This window comes from Fukomys damarensis, unplaced genomic scaffold (assembly GCF_012274545.1).
Source record: "Fukomys damarensis isolate Sample0158 unplaced genomic scaffold, DMR_v1.0_HiC HiC_scaffold_11, whole genome shotgun sequence".
NCBI classification, from domain to species: Eukaryota; Metazoa; Chordata; class Mammalia; order Rodentia; family Bathyergidae; genus Fukomys; species Fukomys damarensis.
The window spans coordinates 40,138,522-40,160,551 of record NW_022900923.1 but is presented as its reverse complement, the minus strand read 5'-3'; the positions used below and the strand labels follow the sequence as shown (position 1 = coordinate 40,160,551).

Below are 22,030 nucleotides of genomic sequence, written 5' to 3'. Positions count from 1 at the left end.
TTTTTTTTTTTTTTTTTTTTTTTTTTTGTACCGGGGATCAAACTTGGATCAGACAGGCAGATGGCAGAACCACTGGACTAAATCCCCAGCCCTAGCAAGACCCCATCTTAAAAGCAACAACATAAAGAATATATATGGATGAGTGATAAAAAGACAAAATGAAGCTGGGAAGCAAAACACAAAACATTAGAGGTGGCTCTTTTACTAGGGACTGAACCCAGGGAGAACTGAGCTGCATCCCCAGTCCTTCTTTTATTATTTTATTTTGAGATAGGGCCTCAGTACATTGCCTAGGCTGGTCTCAAACTTGTGATCCTCTGTCTCAATCCCCCCGAGTGCCTGGGCATGCACTGGGCAGGAGATGACTTTTGAGTAAAGACCTGTCGGTAGTGAGGAGCCACAACTGAGGACACATGGCAGTGAGGTTCTGGGAGGAGGGGTCCTGGCCGGGGGAGCAGCAAAAGGGAACAGTACACCTGCCTCAGGTGTGCGGAGGGACAAGGGAACCCAGTGTGGCGGGAGAGAGAGCAAGATGGGGCCAGGGGTCACTGGGCCTGTGCACAGGAGAGGCTGACCACGTTGGCTCCTGCAGGAGAAACTGGAATATTTCTTCCTCATCGTCTTCTCCATTGAAGCTGCCATGAAGATCATCGCCTATGGCTTTCTGTTCCACCAAGACGCCTACCTGCGCAGTGGCTGGAATGTGCTGGACTTCACCATTGTCTTCCTGGGGTGAGGCTTGGCTGGGGGGATGCGGGGTTGGGAGTCAGACGCACCCTGAGGACTCGGTTCCCTCTCCCCATACACCAGTATCCCATAGTGAGCAGGGAGCCCCAGTACTGCGCTCCCGTGCAGGGGCGCGGCCTCCCTTAGAGTCCAGCTTCTGTTAGAGGCCTCCCTGGGTGCCATCTCTGTGGCGGGGGGGCTGCCTCTGGCTGCCTACCGACCGGCAGGTCCCCGATGTCCCAGCGAGGTAGATCAGTGCCTTCAACGTGGCAGAGACGATGTGGGTTCCTGGGCTCACCTTTCTCAGACCTTGTCCTCAGCTCACTGGCTCCGCACACCTGTGCTGTGCACCTGCCATTTAGAGTCACAAAAGCAGACATTGAACAGCCTGCCTTAGTGTCCCTGGCTGCTGTAACAGGCTCCACTCACCGTGGGCTTTATTTATTTATTTTCTCGGGGTCCGGGTATGAGCAGGTTTGGTGTCTGCTGAGCCCTGCTCCCTGGCTTGCAGGGCCAGCTTCTCCCTGCATCCTGACTCTGACACACACACGCATTCCTGGTGTGTCTGTGTGTGCCCAAATTTCCTCTTGTAAGGGCCCCAGGATTAGGGCCTACCCTGATGACCTCATTAATTTAATCATCTCTTTAAAGACCCGATCTCTATGAATACACTCTGAAGTAGTAGAGGTTAGGATAATAACATATGAAATTTGTTCAGCCTGGAACATTCATTCCCTGTAGCTGCCACCACTGAACACTCGCAATGTGCTATACACGTAATATCTCACCTAATTCTCCCAACAACCCTCCTGCTCTCTCTACATTATGGAAAAGGAAGCTCAGGGACAGAGAAGTCAAGCAACTTGCCCATGGTCACACAGTTAGCTGGCAGCAGTGCTAGGATTCAGCTATGGCAGTCTCTGCTCCCAGGGCTGGGCTCTTCACCACGAGGATGCCCTTCCATGGAGTAACTGTTATGTCAAACATCTGCTGATTATCCAGGGCTGCCCTCAGCACAAGAAGCAAAACAGAACAATTCTGTGACTCGGCCTCTGCCCTAGTGAGCTGCCCTGGTTGGAAGCCAAGACAAATCCTGAAGAATAGACTCAGAGCAAGGTCACACAGTGCTTCACACAAGGCGTATCCGGGGGGTTCCAGGGTCAGAAGGACTCGGAGAAATGGAGGCAGATGTCAGAGGATAAGGAACTCTGAGAGACTTGAGAGAGGAGGCGGCCAGGGGAGACCAGGAAAGAGGGTCAGCAGAAGTGCTGTGCAAGGAGAAGGGAAGAACTGCTCTGGGTTCTTCCCCCGCCATGTGTGGGCCCGCCCCAGCCCCAGCCCCAGGCCCAGAGCCCCTGACCCCATAGCGTCTGGAATAGTTGCCACAAGTGGATCACAGTGCGGCATTCGTAGTCTGAACTTGGCCTCAAAACTGTTTTAGTAAAATTCTCCAGACAGGCGAGACAAAATCATCGGTTAGCAGAGGGTGAACTGTGTTTGCCATCTCCCCTCACGTAGCAGCTTATCTGTTGCCTGGGCCCTCTTCTCCCCATCCTCTCTGCTCCAGGGTCTTCACCGTGAGTCTGGAGCAGGTGAACATCATCCAGAGCAACACGGCCCCCATGAGCAGCAAAGGAGCTGGCCTGGACGTCAAGGCCCTGAGAGCCTTCCGCGTGCTCAGACCCCTCCGGCTGGTGTCGGGGGTGCCCAGTGGGTGGCGGTGCCTCTGCTGACTCCTCCCTTCTGTCCCAGCCTGTTCCCCAGTCCCCCCGGATTGAGAGAGGGAGGGCCGTGAGACCAGGCGGGAAGGTGACCCCTCTGTGCCCCTCCACGGCAGGCCTGCAGGTGGTCCTCAACTCCATCTTCAAGGCCGTGCTCCCGCTGTTCCACATCGCCCTGCTCGTCCTCTTCATGGTCATCATCTATGCCATCATCGGGCTGGAGCTCTTCAAGGGCAAGATGCACAAGGCCTGCTACTTCGTCGGGACTGGTGAGCCTGTGACTGTAGAGTGGGGTCGGCTCCAGACTAGAGGAGAAGCCTGGCCAGGTCGCAGCCTCCCACCCCTGCCGGCTGTGCAGATGGGCTTCGCAGGACGTGCCATTGTTGGCGGAAGGACAGCTCAGGAGAGCGCCCGAGGGCCAGGGGGGCATTTGTTGAGTGGACAGTAGCAGCCCTCACTGAGGCTCAGATAGACCCGAGGGAAAGGCTGAACCAGCAGGTCTCAGAATGTTGGCTTCAGGGTCCCTTTACTCTCGTACGAAGTACTAAGACCCCAAAAAGCTTTGGTGCATCCAGATTGCTCTATTAATATTCATGGTATCAGAAAGGAAAACAGACAGATAGCAGGATGTTATCTTATTTTTATTTATTTATTATTGCATTACCAAGGATTACCAGGGCCTCCTACAAAACTTTGCTGCTGAGCCACCTCCCCAGCCCTTTTTAAATTATAGTTGTGAGGGTCTGTAAGTTGCCCAGCCTGGCCTCAAACTTGTGATGCTCCTGCCTCAGCCTTCCTAATAGTTGAAATTACAGACTTTTGTCACCCCATCTGGCTTACTAACTCATTTTTAAGGAATGGTAATAAGCCCATGACATGAGAACTACGAATAATGTATTTTTATGAAGAACTATATCTTCCCAAAACCTAAAATAGTGAGAAGGGTGGCACTGTTTTGCATCTTTTGCAAATCCCTTGAGTGCCTGGCTTGATAAAATCCACGGGATTGCACATCTGCTTCTGAGGTCTGCAGGGAATTGAATGTGGCATAAGAAAGAGGTGCCCTTCTCAAGGACAAGCCTCCCCCAGAGGGACTGAGCCCACCAGCACACATACCTTGACCTCCTGAGATGCTGCTGGCCTCCTTTTCCCCACTGGCAGGCAGGGACATTGAGTGGGCAGGTCAAACCGACTGGAAGGCTGAACACTGATAAAGCTTTTAGTTGGGGGCTTCTTAGCCTCCCCGTTCGACCTCTTCCCACCCCCATAGCAGTTTGCATCCCGCAGCCAGCACCGTCGTCCAGCTAGGAAGGGACCTTCTCTCCACACTTCCGGTCCATTGTGGAGGTCTCACCGTGATCTCAAGAGGACCTGGAAAATCTCAGGCCACGGTACCGGAAAGCCCTTCTCAGATTGGAGCTGCTGACTTCTCCGGGCCAGGGGTGGTGATGAGGGCCCCCACCCCACCCCACCCTCAGAGCACTGAGCCCATGTGGTAAACACAGAAAGGCGGGCACTGCAGCTGGTGAGCAACCTATGTCTGAACACAGAGGGAGACGGTAAATGTCCTCCAATGAAGGTAGATCCAGCCGTCTTCGAAGTTGTGGGATTTGGGTGGCACTAAAAGCACCATCCAGGAAAATGAGGTGGCGTCCAGACCAAGGCCCGCAGGCAGCTCCCTCTAGTCTAGAGCCCTGCTCCACAGACCTTGTGTCTTGCACAGTGCAGCCCGTGCTGTGCGGTTCAGGTGACTGCCTTTCAGCCCCAGACAGAGCTCGCTGTCCAAGCACACGAGCCTCCTGACCCTGCCCACTGCAGTCCAGCCACTGCCACCTTTTTAAAGCTTGGTGAGCTCAAAGGTGAATCTCCTATCCCTCCAAGTTCACAGGTCGCACTTAGTAGGACAGTTCATCCGAGCCAGCGAGGCCCTGGGGCCTAAGACATAATTGCTGCCGTGCTAGCTATCCACTCACTACAGGGCCTAGGCCCCAGGCTCCCTCTGCATCTAACAATCACCAGCTGCTGTGAGGGAAGCAGTCTTTCCCACTGTCACCAGTGTGTCTGTGACCTACTGCTCCTTTTGTGAAACTGCGGCTGAGCACCTTTCCTTCCATCTTTGGCTATCTAGAAACGTGGTCTGATGCCGGCTCCACCTTCTGCCTGCAGATATCCTGGCCACAGTGGAGAACGAGCAGCCGTCGCCCTGTGCCAGGACGGGCTCAGGGCGCCCATGTACCATCAACGGCAGCGAGTGCAGGGGCGGCTGGCCGGGGCCCAACCATGGCATCACCCACTTCGACAACTTCGGCTTCTCCATGCTCACCGTGTACCAGTGCATCACCATGGAGGGCTGGACCGACGTCCTGTACTGGGTGGGTTGGGCCGGGCCTGCAGAGGTTTGCTGGGGAGTGGGCAGGGGGTTGGGGGGCTGGAGGCCCTGCTCCTCCTTGCCCTCTCTGGGGTGCACGGCTTCCGGGTCAGTGAGTGTTATCTCAGTATCATCAGGTACAGTTCCCATGGCACAGCCTGTGTGTGTAGGACCCAAGACAGGGCCAGGAAGGCGACCCGGGAGCTCATGGTTTCCACAAATGTGTGTGTCGCCCTTACTCAGGGGCCGTGCTAATCTCTGTTTCGTTCCGGTTTTGTATATGTGCTGCCCAAGCGAGCGCTCCATGGGTTTTGGTCTCAGCCTCTAACTTGTCCCTAATCCTGTGTGTGACTCTGATTACCTGCGACTCAGACACTTGAGGGATGAAAGGCCATTCAGCAGTGCTGATTCCCCCGTAAATGTTCATGTACACCAGTCTCCTCATCTATAGCATAAGGAGAGTAATACCGACCGCATCGCAGAGGGAGAGGGCAGATTCACTGAGTTCCAACAGGGCTCGGCCCATACTCAACTCTCTAGAAGAGTTTCTTGTTGAGGGATATGTGTTATTTATTTGGTGTTTATTAACAGACAGGGATCAAAGACCTTGGGTCCTTGTGCTTGCGAGACAGGCGGCAGAACCACTGAGCTAAATCCCGGGTCCTGGATAGGTTATATTTCTTATTTAATTCTCTAACAATGGGTAAGAAAAATGAGGCTCAGGAATGTTAAATAACTTGCCCACAGCTTTGAACCCAGTGGCAAATAGAGCCAAGAGTTGAACTCTAAGGCCAGGGATTTAAGTCTAAGGCACTGCGCCTGCCTTGCAAGTGCAAGGTCTTGAGTTAATCCCCTATACCTCCTCCCCACAAAAAGAATTGAATTCTAGCTGGTTTCAACCCAGAACTCTGAATCAGAACATGGCACTGCCTATGGGGGGAAATTGTAAAGCTGTCAAATGCTTTGCAAATATAAAGACTTCAGATGAATATCTCTCATAACCTCATATTAGGGAAGCAAATGATTAAACATGTCATAGGAGTGTCACACGTGTTATTTCACCTCTGTTACAAGCCTGTGAGGAGAGAGCAGATATCATTATTCTCATTAGACAGATGGAGCAGTGCTCAGACACATTAGGCAATTTGTCTAGAGTCACAGGGGTTTTTCATTTTGGCAGATCTTGTCTGCAGAGAATCAGGCAGAAGTGTCCACAGAGTCTAGTCCAAGAGGCAGATGGAGATGCCCTTGGCTGATGGGAACAATTCCAGCCCAGGCCAGGTTGACCTCCAGCTTTGGAAGGCCCTCGAAGCCCAATCCCAGTCCCTGGGCAACTGCAGTCTCTGGCCTCTCTCCTGGTCCCCAAGGTCGAGTAGAGTCAAGTGAACAGACTGGGGGAAATGAACTGAGCCCTCAGTCCAAGCATGGAACTCACACTTTTGCCTGCACCAGGTCAATGACGCCATCGGGAAGGAGTGGCCCTGGATCTATTTTGTCACTCTCATTCTGCTGGGATCCTTCTTCATTCTCAACCTGGTGCTGGGCGTCCTGAGTGGGTAAGGACTCAGAGGCAACTGCAAGGAAGAGGGGTCCAGGAGGGAGGAGCAGGCGGGGAAGACAGGTATGGGTTAGGGCCCCAGCTCTTCCCTGGGCCCCCTTTTTCCCCGCTGGGCCAATGGCACTTCATCCACATTAGCTAGAAAATGACAAGAAGATGCAGGCCTGACCCTTCGCGTTTTGATTTTCCTCCCTTCTCTTCACACCTTCTTCCATTCTCCCTTCTGTCCGGAGTGAAGCTCCAGAGACCCCTGTCCCCTGTCCCCAAATGCTCCTAAGCTGGTGTCCACTGCAGAACCTCTGCTTGAGCATGCAGACTCTGGAACTGGGCTGCCCATTTAAATCCTCACACTCCTGCTTGCTTTTCTGGTTTCCTAACCTCTCTGTACCTCAGTATCCATATCTGTCAAATAGAAATAATTTCATGGCTCATTCCATTAGGCTCATTGTGAGGGTTAAAAGTTGACACACATGAAGGACTCAGAACAGGCTGCAGTACATAAAAAGCACTAAGGACCAACAGGCAGCACGGATGAGTGCTGTTCTCTCTGGGCCAGCCCTACTGTGGTCCCACCCAGCCGTGGTGAAGACTAGCAATGGCTATCCACTCCCTTCCCTGTGGGCATCAGCTCACCCCAGGCAGTCTGGAGACAATTCAGGAGGTGTTCATTTGGTTAAGAAAAAACTTATCTTTATTTCTTATTACTCTTCATGGAAATCTAGCGTTTCCTTTATTAATGAACATAGGTGACAAACCACAGTGATACTAGCAGTGTCTACCAAGGTGACTGCCTTATGAGCAGCCTCTCCTGCCCCTGGGTCCACCTCAGAGCCCATGACTGTGCTATTGTCTCCCCTCTGCACACTTTGCTCTGCCCAGTGGCCCAAGGACGCCCTCTGTTGGCCAGGAGGATCCCCACCAGCCCAGGGTCCTTTCTTGCTGCTGCTGCTGCTGCCTGGCTTCTAGGCCCAGAAGTTCTGCCTAAGGCCAAGCAGTACAGTATCTTTGAGGATCCACTGCTGATAGGGCAAGGCACGATAGGAGAAAAGACAGTGGATGAGGGGAAAGAAATGAGAGGGCAAGAGAAGTCCCCAGTGTGTGTTGAAGGGTGGACATGGTTGAAAGGGAGGGAGAGGGGCATCTGGACCCCAGGTCATACTGGGGCTAGGAGGGGGCACATCAAGCCACAAAATGTGCCCTCCTTGTCCTCAGGAAGCTCACTTCTACCCTGCCCCTCTTTCCTCTTTCTGGTTTCCCTGTCCCATTTCAGGGAATTCACCAAGGAGAGGGAGAAGGCCAAGTCCAGGGGAACCTTCCAAAAGCTCCGGGAGAAGCAGCAGCTGGAGGAGGACCTCCGGGGCTACATGAGCTGGATCACACAGGGCGAGGTCATGGATGTGGAGGACCTGAGAGAAGGTTTGTGCCTGAGGCTCTGGTCAGCAGACACCCGCCACTGCCGAGCTGCACCTTGCATTTGGCTCCATAGAGAGTACAACCCCAATTTAATCCTCCCAGAGGCCTGGCAGCCCTTTGAGAAGGTGTAACATTTACCCTTAGAGAACAATGGCTTGCTTAAAACTGTGCACCTCCAGATGTCAGGATCCAGGTGAGCCAAGCTCCTCCCAAAGCTCCATGCGGCTGACACACAGTGGCCCAGCCCTGAAGATGTAGGCTCACCAGCCCTTGGGAAGCTGGTTCTCAGGAAAGCACAGAAGGACCCAGGCTCTGTTAGGGATCACTGTCACTGGTGTCCTTTGCAGGGGTGACCAACTCAGGTGTGCCCAGCCCTGAGGTCTGGCTGACTCTATGTACATCTGCCCTGTCCCCAGGGAAGCTGTCTTTGGATGAAGGAGGCTCTGACACCGAGAGCCTGTATGAGATAGAGGGCCTGAACAAGATCATCCAGTTCATGTGAGTATCTGCCATCCCACTGAGGTGCACCTTTCCCTCAGGACACTTTCCAAGCCCTTGGGAAAGAAGCAGGCCAGTCCTTACTCTGAGGACTTTGTGGGGACCAGACGTCAGGGGATGTGTGGTCACAGAGGGACCTGAGCTATGACCTATTTATACCCCTCAAAGGGAAGCAAGGGAGAGACCTTAGGGGCATCCAGCAAGGGCTGGGCTGGGGCTGGGGAGGGAACTTGTGTTGGAAGGAGAAACGTGTGGGTATGGGAGGGGTGACTGCCTAGCCGCAGAGTCTGGAGACAAGGGGACACTCCGCATTGTCTCGTCTTTGCCTTAAGGCGAGGCTGGCAGACTGTGTCCTTTCACGAGTTCATACGTAATTATGGCTTTTGAAGGATCAAACAGCAGAGAAATACATCAAAGAAAAGACGAAGGTCTTTGGTGCCCTTCAAAGAGGAGTAACCATAGTAACAGTTGCATATATGTCCCTCTAAGATCTTTTCTGTGCTTTCATCCCTCTCTTACACACACCCACACCCCAGGAGTTTTTGTTTTTGTTTGCGTAATGGGGCTATTTATGTTAACTATAGAGATTTGAACAGCGCCCAACACATAGGAGGTATTGACAAGTATTTGTTGGATAAATGAATGTGATATAATCTCATGACATTTTTACTTACAATTACCTACTGAGGACAATTTTCACACCTGTGTGTGCACATAGACTATCTATAAACATACACATCTTTGTGGTACATCTTCTAATATAAAATATTCCACAGTACACATACATCAGAATGTGCTTAATCTTTCCTGTTTGGGGCAAAGCATGCGATGCTGGAGAGAGCCGTTGTGCAAAACTGTGACCACTTCCACTCGGCAGATTTATAGAAATGGAATTTCTGGGTAAAGGGCAGATAGATATTAAACTTTGGTAAGATCTGCCGGATTGCTCACCTAAATGCTGTGCTGGTGAGGGCAGTGCCTTGGCCCCACCCCTTTCCTGACACCTTCCGGAAACGTTATTAATCTAAGAGTTCCCTTATCACGGGCAAAATGCGCACCTCGGTGTTGTTTTCATTGAAATCTGAATGTGCGGACAGGCCCGGCAGGCGCAGGGCTCAAGGGGACTGCAGACCTTGGGCTCCGCGCAGCAGTGCTCGGCCCGCATCTCCCGTCTCCCACTCAGCCGGCACTGGCGGCAGTGGAACCGCGTCTTCCGCCGGAAATGCCACGACGTGGTGAAGTCCAAGGTCTTCTACTGGCTGGTGATCCTGATCGTCGCCCTCAACACCCTGTCCATCGCCTCCGAGCACCACAGCCAGCCCCTCTGGTTGACCCATTTACAAGGTGAGTCGGAGGGAAAGGCAGGGAGACGGCGCCTAGGGCTCGGTGCCAAAAACTACCGCGGGAGCCGCACAGTTAGCTGAAGAGGCACATTTGATTTTGATGTTGTTTTCGAGCAGCTATGGCCTGTCGGTGCTGGGTCATATGGTTCAACCTCTCCTTTTACAATAGGAAGATAGAGACTGCAAAGGCAAAGTGACACGCACAGCTTTCCTCTTCACGTTGTCACCCAGCGGGGCAGTGACAACGATGCATTGGGGCAATTATCAGGCTCTCGCCAAGGGATATGGGCAGCTTATTTCAGTGAAGACCATGGCACATATGATTACCGGTGACTCAGAGTGGCCAGCATCCGAGTTCAAATTCTACTACAGAAACAGCAATCTTTCACAAGCTACTTATTGACTGCATACTGTGTGTAAGGCATGGAACGAGAGCTCAGGGTACAGAGAGAGCAGATTCTGCTGCTTGTGGCCTGAAGGAGATGTACTTCGTCAGAGGGGAAGACAGGTGTTAATAGTTTGAAGTCTATCTGGGGAGAACAGCTATAGAGGTGTAGCAAGACAAGGGTCACAAAGGAGATGTTGGCGCTCCAAGACCTGAAAGGCGCAATAGCCAAGTTCCGAGTGGCATAGGTTGGTGGAGGTTCCTGCAGGAGGAACTGTGTGCAAAGATGCGAAACATTCTGGGAAGCAGCAAACTGGGGGAAGTCACAGTCTCTCGTGGACCGAGAATGGCGTGGCATGTGTTTGCCCATAGGAGGCGTTACATGCTGTGCTAAGGTGTTAGGAGTTTGGCCTTTGGGCCAAAGGAAGCCAGGGAACTTCAAGCAGGAATACGGTGTGATCAGACTTGAGACTCTGATCCAGAGTGAACCGGCGGAGATGTCACTGTGGTCTGTGTGCAGAACACTGGACTGTGACAGAGTAAGGTGAGAGAGGGCCCATCCGACAACGCGGCAGACAAACCGAGGGTCCTGCTCACTGCGATCACCTGACAATGCTATGTCCATTCTAATAACAGTGTCGAGCCACAGGGAAGCTTCTAGGTAGCAAAAAGCAAGCAGTGACCCAAGGCTACCGCAGTGAGCTCATGATCTGACATCCAAGATGTTTCAGACCTAGACCTAAACCCTCACTGCCTGTACAGGGGCAGGACCTAGGGGCCTGCAAATGGTGCCCCAGGTGAGGGAAGTGAAAATCTTACTGCACACCAGGCCAGGTAAGGAGCTAGGCCCTTAGAAGAAGAAAAATTGTCTCAAGTGAAACATTAAACTCTAATCTGTGCTCTGTGTAGGTATGGGGTCCAATCTGTATCATGTTTCACAGAACAAGGATTGTGAATGAAGTTAGAAGTATAAAATATAAGTCACAAGCAAGTGAGATCCCTAGGGTGCTCAAGAGAAGACAATACAAATATTTTTTCAGGATGCTTCTCAAGCCAAGGCATATAGAATCCCTGCAAGGAAAATTGTTTCCTGATGATAGGATCACAATAAAAAATATTGCAAAGCAAATAAGGAACAGAGGCACCCTGAGGAAGAGTCACTGGGTCCAACTGAGGAGAGCTAGGAACCCCAGGAACCTGAGATAATAGAACAGCACAAAAGAGGCTCTGCTTAAAGTGATAAAAGAGATTAAAGTTTACAAAAGAAATAGCCGGGAATGGTGGTGCACACCTGTAATCCTAGCACTCGAGGAGGCTGAAGCAGGATGCCAAATTCAAGCCCAGCCTGAGCAATTTAGCAAAACCCGTCTCAACATAAAAAAATAAAAAGAGGTTTGAGAGGGCCGGGATTTAGCTCAGTGGCACCACGCCTGCTTTGCAAGCACAAGTTCCTGAGTTCAATCCCTGGTACCCCAAAAAAGGAGCTTTGAGAGTGTAACTTAGTGCAAAGGTCCTGAATTCAATCCCCATTAGCAAAAGAGAAAGAAAAAAAAAAAAAGGAAGGAAAGAAGCAAGGAAAGGGGAGGGGAGGGAGGGAGGAAAGAAAGGAAAGGAAAGGCTGTTTTTTCTCTATGGGAAAGATGCAGGAAACAAAGCTACCAATCGGACCCGTGCATCCATCTGTTCATTCATTCATTGGCTCGAATGTGCCAATTCCTTGTCATTCATCATCAGCGAGCACATGTGGGGAAGGTGGGAACACCACCGGCCAAGACAGGTCGGAGGTGAAAATGGGAGTCCCACCTGCTGAGACAGGGAAGAAGGTCAGGGACCAAGAGCTTCTGGTGGGTGAAGAAGGATAGGCACGACCCACTGGCCCATTGGGTTTGAAGTGCTTTTGAGACATCCCATTGGAGATGTCAGGAGACAGGTGGAAAAATGGGTCTGGAGCTCAGCAGAGAGGCCCCAGTCTCTAGAAGGATTAAATCTGTGAAAGAAAGGAAAGGAAAGGCTGTTTTTTCTCTATGGGAAAGATGCAGGAAACAAAGCTACCAATCGGACCCGTGCATCCATCTGTTCATTCATTCATTGGCTCGAATGTGCCAATTCCTTGTCATTCATCATCAGCGAGCACATGTGGGGAAGGTGGGAACACCACCGGCCAAGACAGGTCGGAGGTGAAAATGGGAGTCCCACCTGCTGAGACAGGGAAGAAGGTCAGGGACCAAGAGCTTCTGGTGGGTGAAGAAGGATAGGCACGACCCACTGGCCCATTGGGTTTGAAGTGCTTTTGAGACATCCCATTGGAGATGTCAGGAGACAGGTGGAAAAATGGGTCTGGAGCTCAGCAGAGAGGCCCCAGTCTCTAGAAGGATTAAATCTGTGAGCCATTGGCTGGGATGCTGTTGAAGGTATGATTTTAGAATACCGCAGTTCTCAAGGGGACAGTTTATATTCCGGTGTATAGCTCAAGTTCAGCAACCAGTTAAAGAATGCATCCGAAGAGAGCACTTTGAGAAACAGAGGAAATTCGAAGTGATGTGGTGTCATGGGCACCAAAGGAAGAGAGGGGATGTTTTAAAGAGTAAGAGGCAGATCACTGAGAGAGCCGGGCAATAAGGGCTAAATGTCCATTGGGTTTGGCAACACGGAGGTGAAAAAGTCCCTGGAGAGAGTGAGGTTGGAAGGGGAAAGGTGAATCCACACGGACAGAAGTTGGAGGACCAGTGGGGCAGAGCAAGGTGTGACATGGAAGGAGCCATGCATTCCCCTCCTCCAGGAAGTTTGCTGGGATGGGGAGGAGGAAGCCAGGACAGGAGAGGTAGGGAGCATGGCGAGACCTGGGCGTTCTACACGCTCTTGCCACGGTCCACCTGAAAGCATAAAGTGAAAGCTTTTGGAGATGGAGACAGTCTGAAGTGTCACAAGACAGATTGGCTTTGCTAGTGGAGGGCCCTTCTCTCGCAGGTCAGAGGAAGGTGTGTAATAAAAGGGGGGAAGGGTGGAGCTTAATGAATTTGCCTGAGATTAAAAAGAACAAAACTCTTGCTATAATCCCACTGCTCAGGAGGCTGAGGCAAGAGGACAGCTAGTTTGAGGCCAGCCTGGGCAAAACAGCTAGATGCTGTCTCAACATAAAAAAATAAAACTAAAAAGCGTTGAGGATGTAGCTTAAAGGTAGAGTCCCCTGGGGCCTGCTTTGTAGTACAGCAAAAATTAGTAACTATCATTCTAAAACTCTCTTGCTCTTACATACGGTTTGGCCTGTGTCGCTAGAAATCTAGGTGCTTCCTTCAATGGGCAGAGTCTCCAGGTTTTACTGGCTTTTGAAGGTAAAAATAGGATGATGCCTTGGGGAGCCGAGCAGGGTAGGCTGAGGCTCAGAGGTTGGACGAGGAGGGAGACTGGTGGAGTCCGTGCTGCTAACCCACAGATGTGGCCAACCGGGTGCTGCTGGCCCTCTTCACCATCGAGATGCTGATGAAGATGTACGGGCTGGGCCTGCGCCAGTACTTCATGTCCGTCTTCAACCGCTTCGACTGCTTCGTGGTGTGCAGCGGCATCCTGGAGATCCTGCTGGTGGAGTCGGGCGCCATGACACCCCTGGGCATCTCTGTGCTGCGCTGCGTCCGTCTCCTGCGGATCTTCAAGGTCACCAAGTGAGTGCCGGGGACCCAGGCACGTTCGCCCACAGCCCTCGCCCAGGACTTCTCCCTCCCCTTCCCTCTGGGGACAGGAAATCACTCCTGGCCTTTGAACCCCTTTCTGCTTCTCTCTTGCATCCTCCATACCAGGGCTGGGGGGCGGGAGAGAAAGGAAGGGGAGCAAAGGAAACTGGGAGAGGGCGGAAGGGCAGGAAGGCAAGAGGGAGAAGGGCAGAGGCAAGCAAATAAGGAAGAAGGAGGGGAGGGAAGAGTAAGAGGAGGGGTCACAGCGTGGCAGGGAAAGGAGCTGAGTTCACTGATGGTGATTCCCCTTATTGACAAGGAAATACGTATGGCTCTCCGTAAATGCTTGAAACCACAGATAGTGCTGAGCCCAGTAGATCCTAGGCCTTTCCGCATTCATGCAAACCTATGATAAAGCTTATAAATTAGGCACAGTAAGAGATTAACAGCAGCTAATAATAAGAACAGCTACAATATACCTAATGAAATGTATGTGAATGTGGTCTTGCTCTCGTTGCCCTGCATAGGCAGGATTTGATACCATCCACAGTTAACCCCAGGTCCCTGAAGCCACAGGGAAGGGGACTGCAGCGTTTGCAAGTATTTGCCAAGCCCTGAGGTGAGCTGGGCACACAGGGGTGCAGAAGAGAGGACTGGTCCCTGTCTTGGGGAGTTTCCAGCTGATTTGGGGACCGGGAGTGAAGCCACAGCCTACTGGGGAGATTAGAACCGGACAGGAAGGGGATGGTGGGCCGGGGCCCTCTGGCCCGAGCAGCCCTTCCCCTCCTCCCCTATCATCCCTCAGGACACGGAGGAGAAAGCACTGCCTCCTCTGCATCCTGCCGCTCCTCTTCCTCAGGTACTGGACGTCTCTAAGCAACCTGGTGGCTTCCCTGCTCAACTCCATCCGCTCCATCGCCTCCCTGCTGCTGCTGCTGTTCCTGTTCATCGTCATCTTCGCCCTGCTGGGCATGCAGCTCTTCGGGGGCAGGTACGACTTCGAGGACACGGAGGTGCGGCGCAGCAACTTTGACAACTTCCCCCAGGCCCTCATCAGCGTCTTCCAGGTAGGCCGTCCACCTGTGCGGCCTCTTTCTGGGCGCTCGCTGGTTTCTGCTGTTTGTTCAGGACCAGGGCGGCATCGCCTTCCCCAGGAAACCTTCTCTGATCTGCTGGTTGAATTCAGTGTTCTTCTCCAGGACCCCATCCCGAGCACCTGCGCTTCTTACCTTGTCGCACACACTGCCTGTCCTCTCCGCTGGGGTTGGGCCCAGTCTGATTTGTCCTGGTCCCGGTGCTCTGCACGGTGGTGACCCTCACTAGGCAGAACAGCAGTTGATAAGTGGCTGGAGTTGGAGCCAGCTGTGAAGGCAGAGGTGCCCTGCTTGCGTCCCTGAGGGCAAAGCCAGACAAACCGATTGCTCCCTCTCCAAGGCTGGGAAAGCCCCAGGGACACCAGAACCACTCTGGAGGCACAGCTCTGTCACCTTTTCCCTGCAAGCTGCCCAAGGGAGGCTGGCTGTGACTCAGGGAGAGGCCCCTGAGGAGCTGTCTTAGTGTAGCGCATAGGAACGCCCCTCTCAGCCATAGCCTGGATTTCCCTGTGGTGGCAGCACCCTGTGGTAGCAGCCAGAAGGGTGGTGGGTGACAATCAGCTGATCCTATGGATGGCTTCACACTCTCTTACCTCCATTCACCCATTCACGATCAGGCGGTGTGCCTTTCCAGGGACCTGGCATTTCACACTCTCTGGGGGCTGGGATGAAGGGGCTGGGGTGCAGTCCATTTAGTCTGTGGATTAGGGGCAGAGTTGGGGATGTGGTGACCCCACGATCAACCTCCTTGGCCTCAAGCACCTTGGTAAGCACCTCTCACCTCTGTGAGAGGGGCAGCAAGGAGGGCAGGAGGCAGTCACTTGTGCTGCAGGAAGAAGGGGGAGGCCTGGGAGACCTGGTAGAGTTGCAAGAGGCCTTGGATGCGGCCCTGGTAAAGGCTCTTGGTCCGTCTGTGCTCCCATCCTTGTTGCCCCCTTCTGCTCTCCCTGCAGGTCCTGACGGGTGAAGACTGGACCTCCGTGATGTACAATGGCATCATGGCCTATGGGGGGCCAAGCTACCCAGGCGTACTTGTGTGCATTTATTTCATCATCCTTTTCGTGTGTGGCAACTGTATCCTCTTGGGGTGATGCAGAGAAGGACTAGAGAGGAGTGTGGAGAGGGGCTTAAGGGCGGGGGCAAGGGTGCCCACTTGTTAGGCAGCTGGCCCCTCTAGCTGGAGGGCATTGCCCAGGCTATGAGTGGGAAGCCAGGATACTGGGAAGGCAGGTTTGAGAACCACAGGAGTGATTCCTACAGGGGTGGGAATTAATCCCAGCCAGGTTGGTGAGCTTGGAGCAGGTGGAGGAAGCACAGGGCTTAGCTGAGGAGTGGTGGAGATTATGGGCAGCCTCATCCACAGATTCAAAGGCAAGCAGGAAGGAAACAGGACCAGTGGCCAGGGGTGTTCATTCTAAGCACCAGAACCAGGAAGGTTGAGCCAGGCCAGGCCAGAGATAAGATGAACAGATGGAGGGTTGAGGTAGAGGGGGCCAGAGAGATGAGATGCTGCTGGTGCCTCAGGGGTCCTGGTGTCTGCACTGTGGAATCTGATACTAGGGAAGGGGGCAGCGGGAATCCTGATGGAGCTCAGGTTGTACCTCACTGGTGTGCCCTGTAGCCTGCTGTGGGAGCTGGGATCAGTCTCTGGAGAGGAGTCCAGGGAAGAATGGATTCAGGCCAGGTTGTGGATACAGAACTTCCCTAAGGATTCTAGTCTACACCCAGGGCCCACACTGTGCAGGCAAGGCGAGACCCCTGGCCCAAGGCTTCCTCCCACCTTCAACCCAAGGCTCCTCAGCTGGACTCTCCTAGACATTCTGCTCAATGTCTTCCTGGCCATTGCTGTGGACAACCTGGCTGAGGCAGAGAGCCTGACTTCTGCCCAGAAGGCCAAGGCAGAGGAGAGGAAGCGTAGGAAGATGTCCAGGTGAGCGCTGCCTCCTCAGCGAGAGGGAGCCAGGGTGCTGGGCCTGGCAGTGGCCTACTAGCTCTGGGCTGGTCCTGGAGCCGCATGGCACCTGCTTCAGAGAGAAGACTTCTACAACCAAGACGTCGAGGCCTGCTGAAGGCCTCGGAGTTCTCCTTGGGCAGGTGAAAGCAGACTGGCCTCCTAGACAGGCCTCAGAGATGTGATGGCAGAGCCTGGGAGGTTGGATCAGGCCGCACTGGTGGGAACTACTGGGATTTCTCCTCCCAGCCCTGCTACTGAGTCAAACGCTCAGAAGGTTTCGTGTCAGTGTGCTCCTCTGTGAAGTGGGGCTTGGCCTCCTAATCAGGTCCTTTGCCAGTCACTCCATCTTCCATCTGTCCTGCCACTCTGAAGCCTAGGACCTTCCTCTGTGAATGGAAGCAGGACTGGCTTTCCAGAAAGTGTTTCTGGACTGAAACTGCAAACAAACCACATGGAGATCTTGTTAAAATGCAAATTCTATTTCTACTGGTCTAAACCAGGTGGGGAGGGCCAAGGTTCTGCATTTCTAATGTGGTCACTGTTGGGGCCGGTGCTGCTTTTCATCAGAGGACTGCACTTGAAGTTGCTGGCTTCCAGCAGAGGCCTGCTTCTCCAGGTGTCCCTGCAGGTGGGAATGAAACCTGCACTTTTGTGAAGGAAGAGAGAGACCAGCAGTGGAGTTCAAGCATTTCCAAAGAGTTAGAACCATCTTGAGCAAAACATGCTTCCACACTGTGAATTCTTTAGGAACCGAGTACAAAGACACCTTCTGCCCATTCCCTATCCACAGACTGAATACTGATGAGCAGCAAGCCTCAAGCCTGGGCTGTGCTTTGTTCCCTCTCAACACAGAGAAGGACTTGCCCAAGCCACTGCCTTCCCAGTTGGTGGCCAGGGCTTCTTCCTGCTCAGAGCCCCTGGACACTGGCATGGGCTCCTCCTGAGGGGGTTGTCAGGCTGAGTGGACCCCTGAGAACTTCCTCATTTGGTTTTCATTTTGAATCTCCTTGGTTTTCCAACCCAGGGGTCTTCCAGAGAAGTCAGAGGAGGAGAAGTCCACTATGGCCAAGAAGCTGGAGCAGAAACCCAAGGGGGAAGGTATCCCCACCACCGCCAAGGTGAGGCCCTGTGGGGCACTTTACAGGCCAGATGGGAGATGGGGGCTCTGAAGGTTCCCCAGTGCCCCCTGTGCCTTGGCAAACTGGTGGGGCAGGGAGAGGAGATAGGAGTAGCCCCTCACCAGGGACATTTCTGTTGCATTTCCGTTAGAGGGAGAGTCAGTGCCCAGACTCCTCCAGGGACTCCCGTGCGGAGAGGCACAGACACCCAGTCCGGGAACCGGACTTCCGCAGAGTCCCAGCTTCTTGGCCCAGACCACTTCCGCTTCTCTGTGTGCTGTGCTATGGAGAGGCCCGGACTGGGCTTCCCGCCATTGCTAGCCCTGCCCTTCTTGTTCCAGCCTGGTTCTGTTCAGCATTCTTGGAAACTAGAGAAATGGACTTCAAAGAGCCAGGGAACTGAGTTCCAGAGGGACTGGAGATCCTGGCCTCGGAGCTCGACTCCCTGCTGGAGAACCAAGCAGAGTGCTTGGACAGGCTCGGGCTTTGCCTTTGCCCCCTGGAGACTTGGATACGCCATCTGAGCTCATGCTTTATCATCTTCATTGTGTTCCTTCCTACAGCTGAAAATCGATGAGTTTGAATCCAATGTCAATGAGGTGAAGGATCCTTACCCCTCAGCTGACTTCCCAGGTGAGGACCCTGACCTGGGCGGAGCAGGGAGCTATGACTTGGGGGATTGTGCTGGTGCTGATTCTCCTAGGGCGATCTCTTGTGTATTCCCGGCCTGGATGCCCCCATGTGGAGGTCAGGACACTACATGTCCTTTCTGTGCCTACCCTTGCCACCTGCCAGCCTGCCTCTCCCTGCAACACACTGAGAAAAAAAAAAAAACACATTCTGTTTTCATTTTCTTCGGCAAGTATTTATTGAGGGTCCACTGTATGATTTACTGCCAAGGACTCGGTTTTCCAACATCACCAAGACTGCTGGAGACACAAGTCCTTCCTGCAGTCTTGCAGAACAAACCCTAAATGAGGGTGTCCTATCCACGTGACGGTGGTGCAGGTTGTTCACTGCCCAGGGTCTGGATAGAGCCAAGGCTGAGGTCGTGTGAATGTCCAGGGGCGGGGTGTGGTGGGTGGGGAGCTACAAGGAGACACAGCCATGGATACAGATCTCATAGATGTACGTGCCCAGGGGCTGCTGCCACAGTCCTGCTCATCTGGCCCTCAGAAAAGACTTGGAGGAAGCACAGCCAGGCTGGGTGAACCCTAAAAGCCCCCTGGAAGAGCCCTGGGGCCCAAGAGCTCTCAGGCCTATTTGGAGCACTGCGTCGCGGGGGCAATCCTACATATCTTTGTGGAATCAGCTGTTTGCCCCAGTGACTCCGAGCTCCAACAGGACCTTTGGTGCTCTAGCTGGATTGGCATTTGGCAGAGAGTAGGCACTTGATACACAATGGACGAATGCATGAAAGGATTTTGCAGGCAAAGTGTGGGGAGAGCACAGGTGGTGTAAGGAAGACTGATAAAATCATCTCTTCACATACCCACCAGAAGTGAATATTTGGAGTTTAGAATAATTCACCTGGGTTCCCTTCCCATGACAGTTATCAGGGACTACGTGGGCGAGGCTGGTACGTGGAGGGAGGGTGGCTGCAGTGGGGACTCTGAGGGGAGGGGAGAGGGAAGAGGCTGGGGCAGTGAGGAAGGCAGTGGGGAGAGCCCATGTGGGATGGGCAGTTGGAGGAGAGGTCTCACCATGGGAATCGAATGTGTTTATAGCCCAGCTTCGTACTAAAAAAAGGCTTACGACAAAAGATATGTACAATAAAAATGTTCAAATGGGCTTAGACAAAGGCAAAAAATTGAAAAGGAAAAGGTTGCGAAGATGCTACCTCTAAGAATCAACAGTCTCTGCCTTAAGCAGAAAGTGTGCCTGTGGGGTCCGAGGCGGCCCAGGCAGAGTGAGAACCCTCTGTAGGGTTAGGTCGCTCATTCTGAGGAAGAAGCGAGAGTCACAGCTTCTCTGGAGAATAGGGGAGAAGGAGCTGGTAGATGTGGCAACCCGCACAAGTTCCAAGACAGAGAGCAGAATCTGGAGTTCTGGGCTTCCCCAGGGGTTTCTGCTAGGCCTGGGAGGATAAGGGAGGTGGCGAGAGGGCTCCCAAGTGAGGGAACCAAGGAGAATCCCAGTAGCGCACAGTGTGACCTCCAGGTCCTCATACCCCGTAGCCAAGCACCCCAGCCTGTCAGCATTCTCGCGAGACCCAGCGAAGGCACTGGGAGACCTTTCTCTCCTCCACCCTCTGCCTTCTGTGGTTTTAGAGCTCAAAAAGCTCAAGAAATACGAATGCTGGAAGTTCCTCTCCAAAATAATTGTTTTCCGGATCCTAGCCTAGGAGGGGAGCTCAACGACTTTCCTGCCCCCATTTCACAAAATGGGAAACCAAGGCTCTGGAAAGGTACAGATTTGTCAAACACTGAACAGGGAGTTAGAGCCAGGACCAGAACTTCTGTCTCTGGAAGCAGCCCCTTAATCCTCCAGCCGAGTGTTCGGGGGGGAGACAGAAGGTGCAGCAACGAGACTCCGTGGCCTGCCCCTGGCCCTGCTTGCAAAGTCCACAGCCACCTGACAGTCCAGGGAGATGCCCAGGCCGGGCCCTGGATACACCGTGGTGTCCCTAGTGGCCCAGTGTTGCCTTTGCTTGCTGGCTGCAGGGGTTCTTGGGAAGCCTCTGAGCACAGGAGCCAAGGGCATTGCAAGGTTTGGGTAGACACCCTGATTCCTCCCCATCTCCCCACAGGGGACGACGAGGAAGATGAGCCTGAGATCCCAGTGAGCCCCCGACCACGCCCCCTGGCTGAGCTGCAGCTGAAGGAGAAAGCAGTGCCCATTCCGGAAGCCAGCTCCTTCTTCATCTTCAGCCCCACCAATAAGTGGGTGGCCCCTGGCTGCCATGAGGGGTGACACATGCGGCTCTCAAAGAAAGCTGCTCTCCTACTCTGAAAAGACTTCATTCTCCGTGCCTATGATCCCATCATGAGAAACTGACTCCTTGAACTTGAGATCACGTTTAAAATGTTTAAAATGCTCTCATCGGGCTGGGGCATGGGGCTCAGGTGTAGAGCACTTGCCTGGCATGCACGAGGCCCTGGGTTCCATCTTCAGCACCAACACAGAACAAAAACCCTTAAAAAAATGAAATGCAGGGAGAAGTAATGCTTTTAAACTTAGCAGTCTTCATACCCAAAGGGGAACACAATTATTGGCTCCTCCTTAAAAACAGCTTTAGACAGGACATGAGTAGAGCTGGGGAAAGCTCCAGTTTTTGTTGGAGATCAGCCTGCTTTATCCTTCTGTTGGGGGATCTCAGGGTGGTGGTATTGGCAGGGGGCAGGTGGCAGACGGTCTCCTTTGGGAGATGGAAATAAGACTGGGGAGACAAAAGGGGAGGCGACAGAGCCCCCCACATGTCCCAACCAGAGGACCTTGCAGATACAAGGCTATGCCTCTCCACTGACCAGGGGGACAGGAGTGGGTTCAGTGTCCCTCTTTGGGGCAGAGATGTGTGGAGCCTGGGCTCCCAGCAGCCCACCTCCTTTCTGCCCCACCAGGATCCGTGTCCTGTGTCACCGCATCGTCAATGCCACTTGGTTCACCAACTTCATCCTGCTCTTCATCCTGCTGAGCAGTGCAGCGCTGGCCGCTGAGGACCCCATCCGTGCCGAGTCCACGAGGAACCAGGTGACAGTGGCCCCTGCTGCTGGCCCAGAACCGCCCCCAATACACACCTCTCTCTGCTGCCCGGAGCTCACCTGCATCCTCTGGGAGCTGCAGGCGGGCCTCAGAGTTTCTTAGAGTTCAAGTTCTTGAAGGGCCAGGACCCCACTGCCCTGAAGTGAGCTGTCAGGGCAGGGAGCAGGGCAGGCTGTCTGTGTGCTTTGGATGATGACGGTGATGATGGCGATGATGGTGGAGGTGACCACCTTCCTCTCACCGGCTGCTCTCTCCCCTGCCCCATCCCCAGATCCTTGAGTATTTTGACATCGTGTTCACCTCTGTCTTCACCGTGGAGATTGTCCTCAAGGTGAGTGAGGGTATGGACAGACAGCCCTCGGGGTGGGGCTTTCGTGAGCTGGAGAGGGGATTTCCTGATGTGGCTCCAACTTGCATGCAGTGAATACACTCAGGGCTGGCCCACGGCATGGGAGAAAAGCAGGAAGAAAGTCAATGTGGCA

General features: G+C 53.3%; 1 protein-coding gene across 4 annotated transcripts in view; it reads left to right on the top strand.

Moving 5' to 3' along the window:
• The window catches only part of Cacna1s (calcium voltage-gated channel subunit alpha1 S), a 61,532-nt gene that overhangs the window by 15,057 nt on the left and 24,445 nt on the right, over positions 1-22,030 (top strand). For 3 of the 4 annotated variants that reach the window (XM_010645118.2, XM_033762150.1, XM_033762151.1), the window contains 17 exons: positions 593-732; positions 2,294-2,436; positions 2,564-2,716; positions 4,614-4,819; positions 6,268-6,371; positions 7,644-7,789; positions 8,203-8,284; positions 9,468-9,628; positions 13,446-13,671; positions 14,540-14,747; positions 15,728-15,848; positions 16,590-16,704; positions 17,753-17,846; positions 18,410-18,479; positions 20,596-20,728; positions 21,407-21,536; positions 21,820-21,879. In XM_010645118.2, the coding sequence (XP_010643420.1) occupies positions 593-732; positions 2,294-2,436; positions 2,564-2,716; positions 4,614-4,819; positions 6,268-6,371; positions 7,644-7,789; positions 8,203-8,284; positions 9,468-9,628; positions 13,446-13,671; positions 14,540-14,747; positions 15,728-15,848; positions 16,590-16,704; positions 17,753-17,846; positions 18,410-18,479; positions 20,596-20,728; positions 21,407-21,536; positions 21,820-21,879 (2,292 nt within the window). The remainder of the gene's footprint in view (positions 1-592; positions 733-2,293; positions 2,437-2,563; positions 2,717-4,613; positions 4,820-6,267; positions 6,372-7,643; positions 7,790-8,202; positions 8,285-9,467; positions 9,629-13,445; positions 13,672-14,539; positions 14,748-15,727; positions 15,849-16,589; positions 16,705-17,752; positions 17,847-18,409; positions 18,480-20,595; positions 20,729-21,406; positions 21,537-21,819; positions 21,880-22,030) is intronic. The other variant, XM_033762152.1, reaches the window with a different exon arrangement.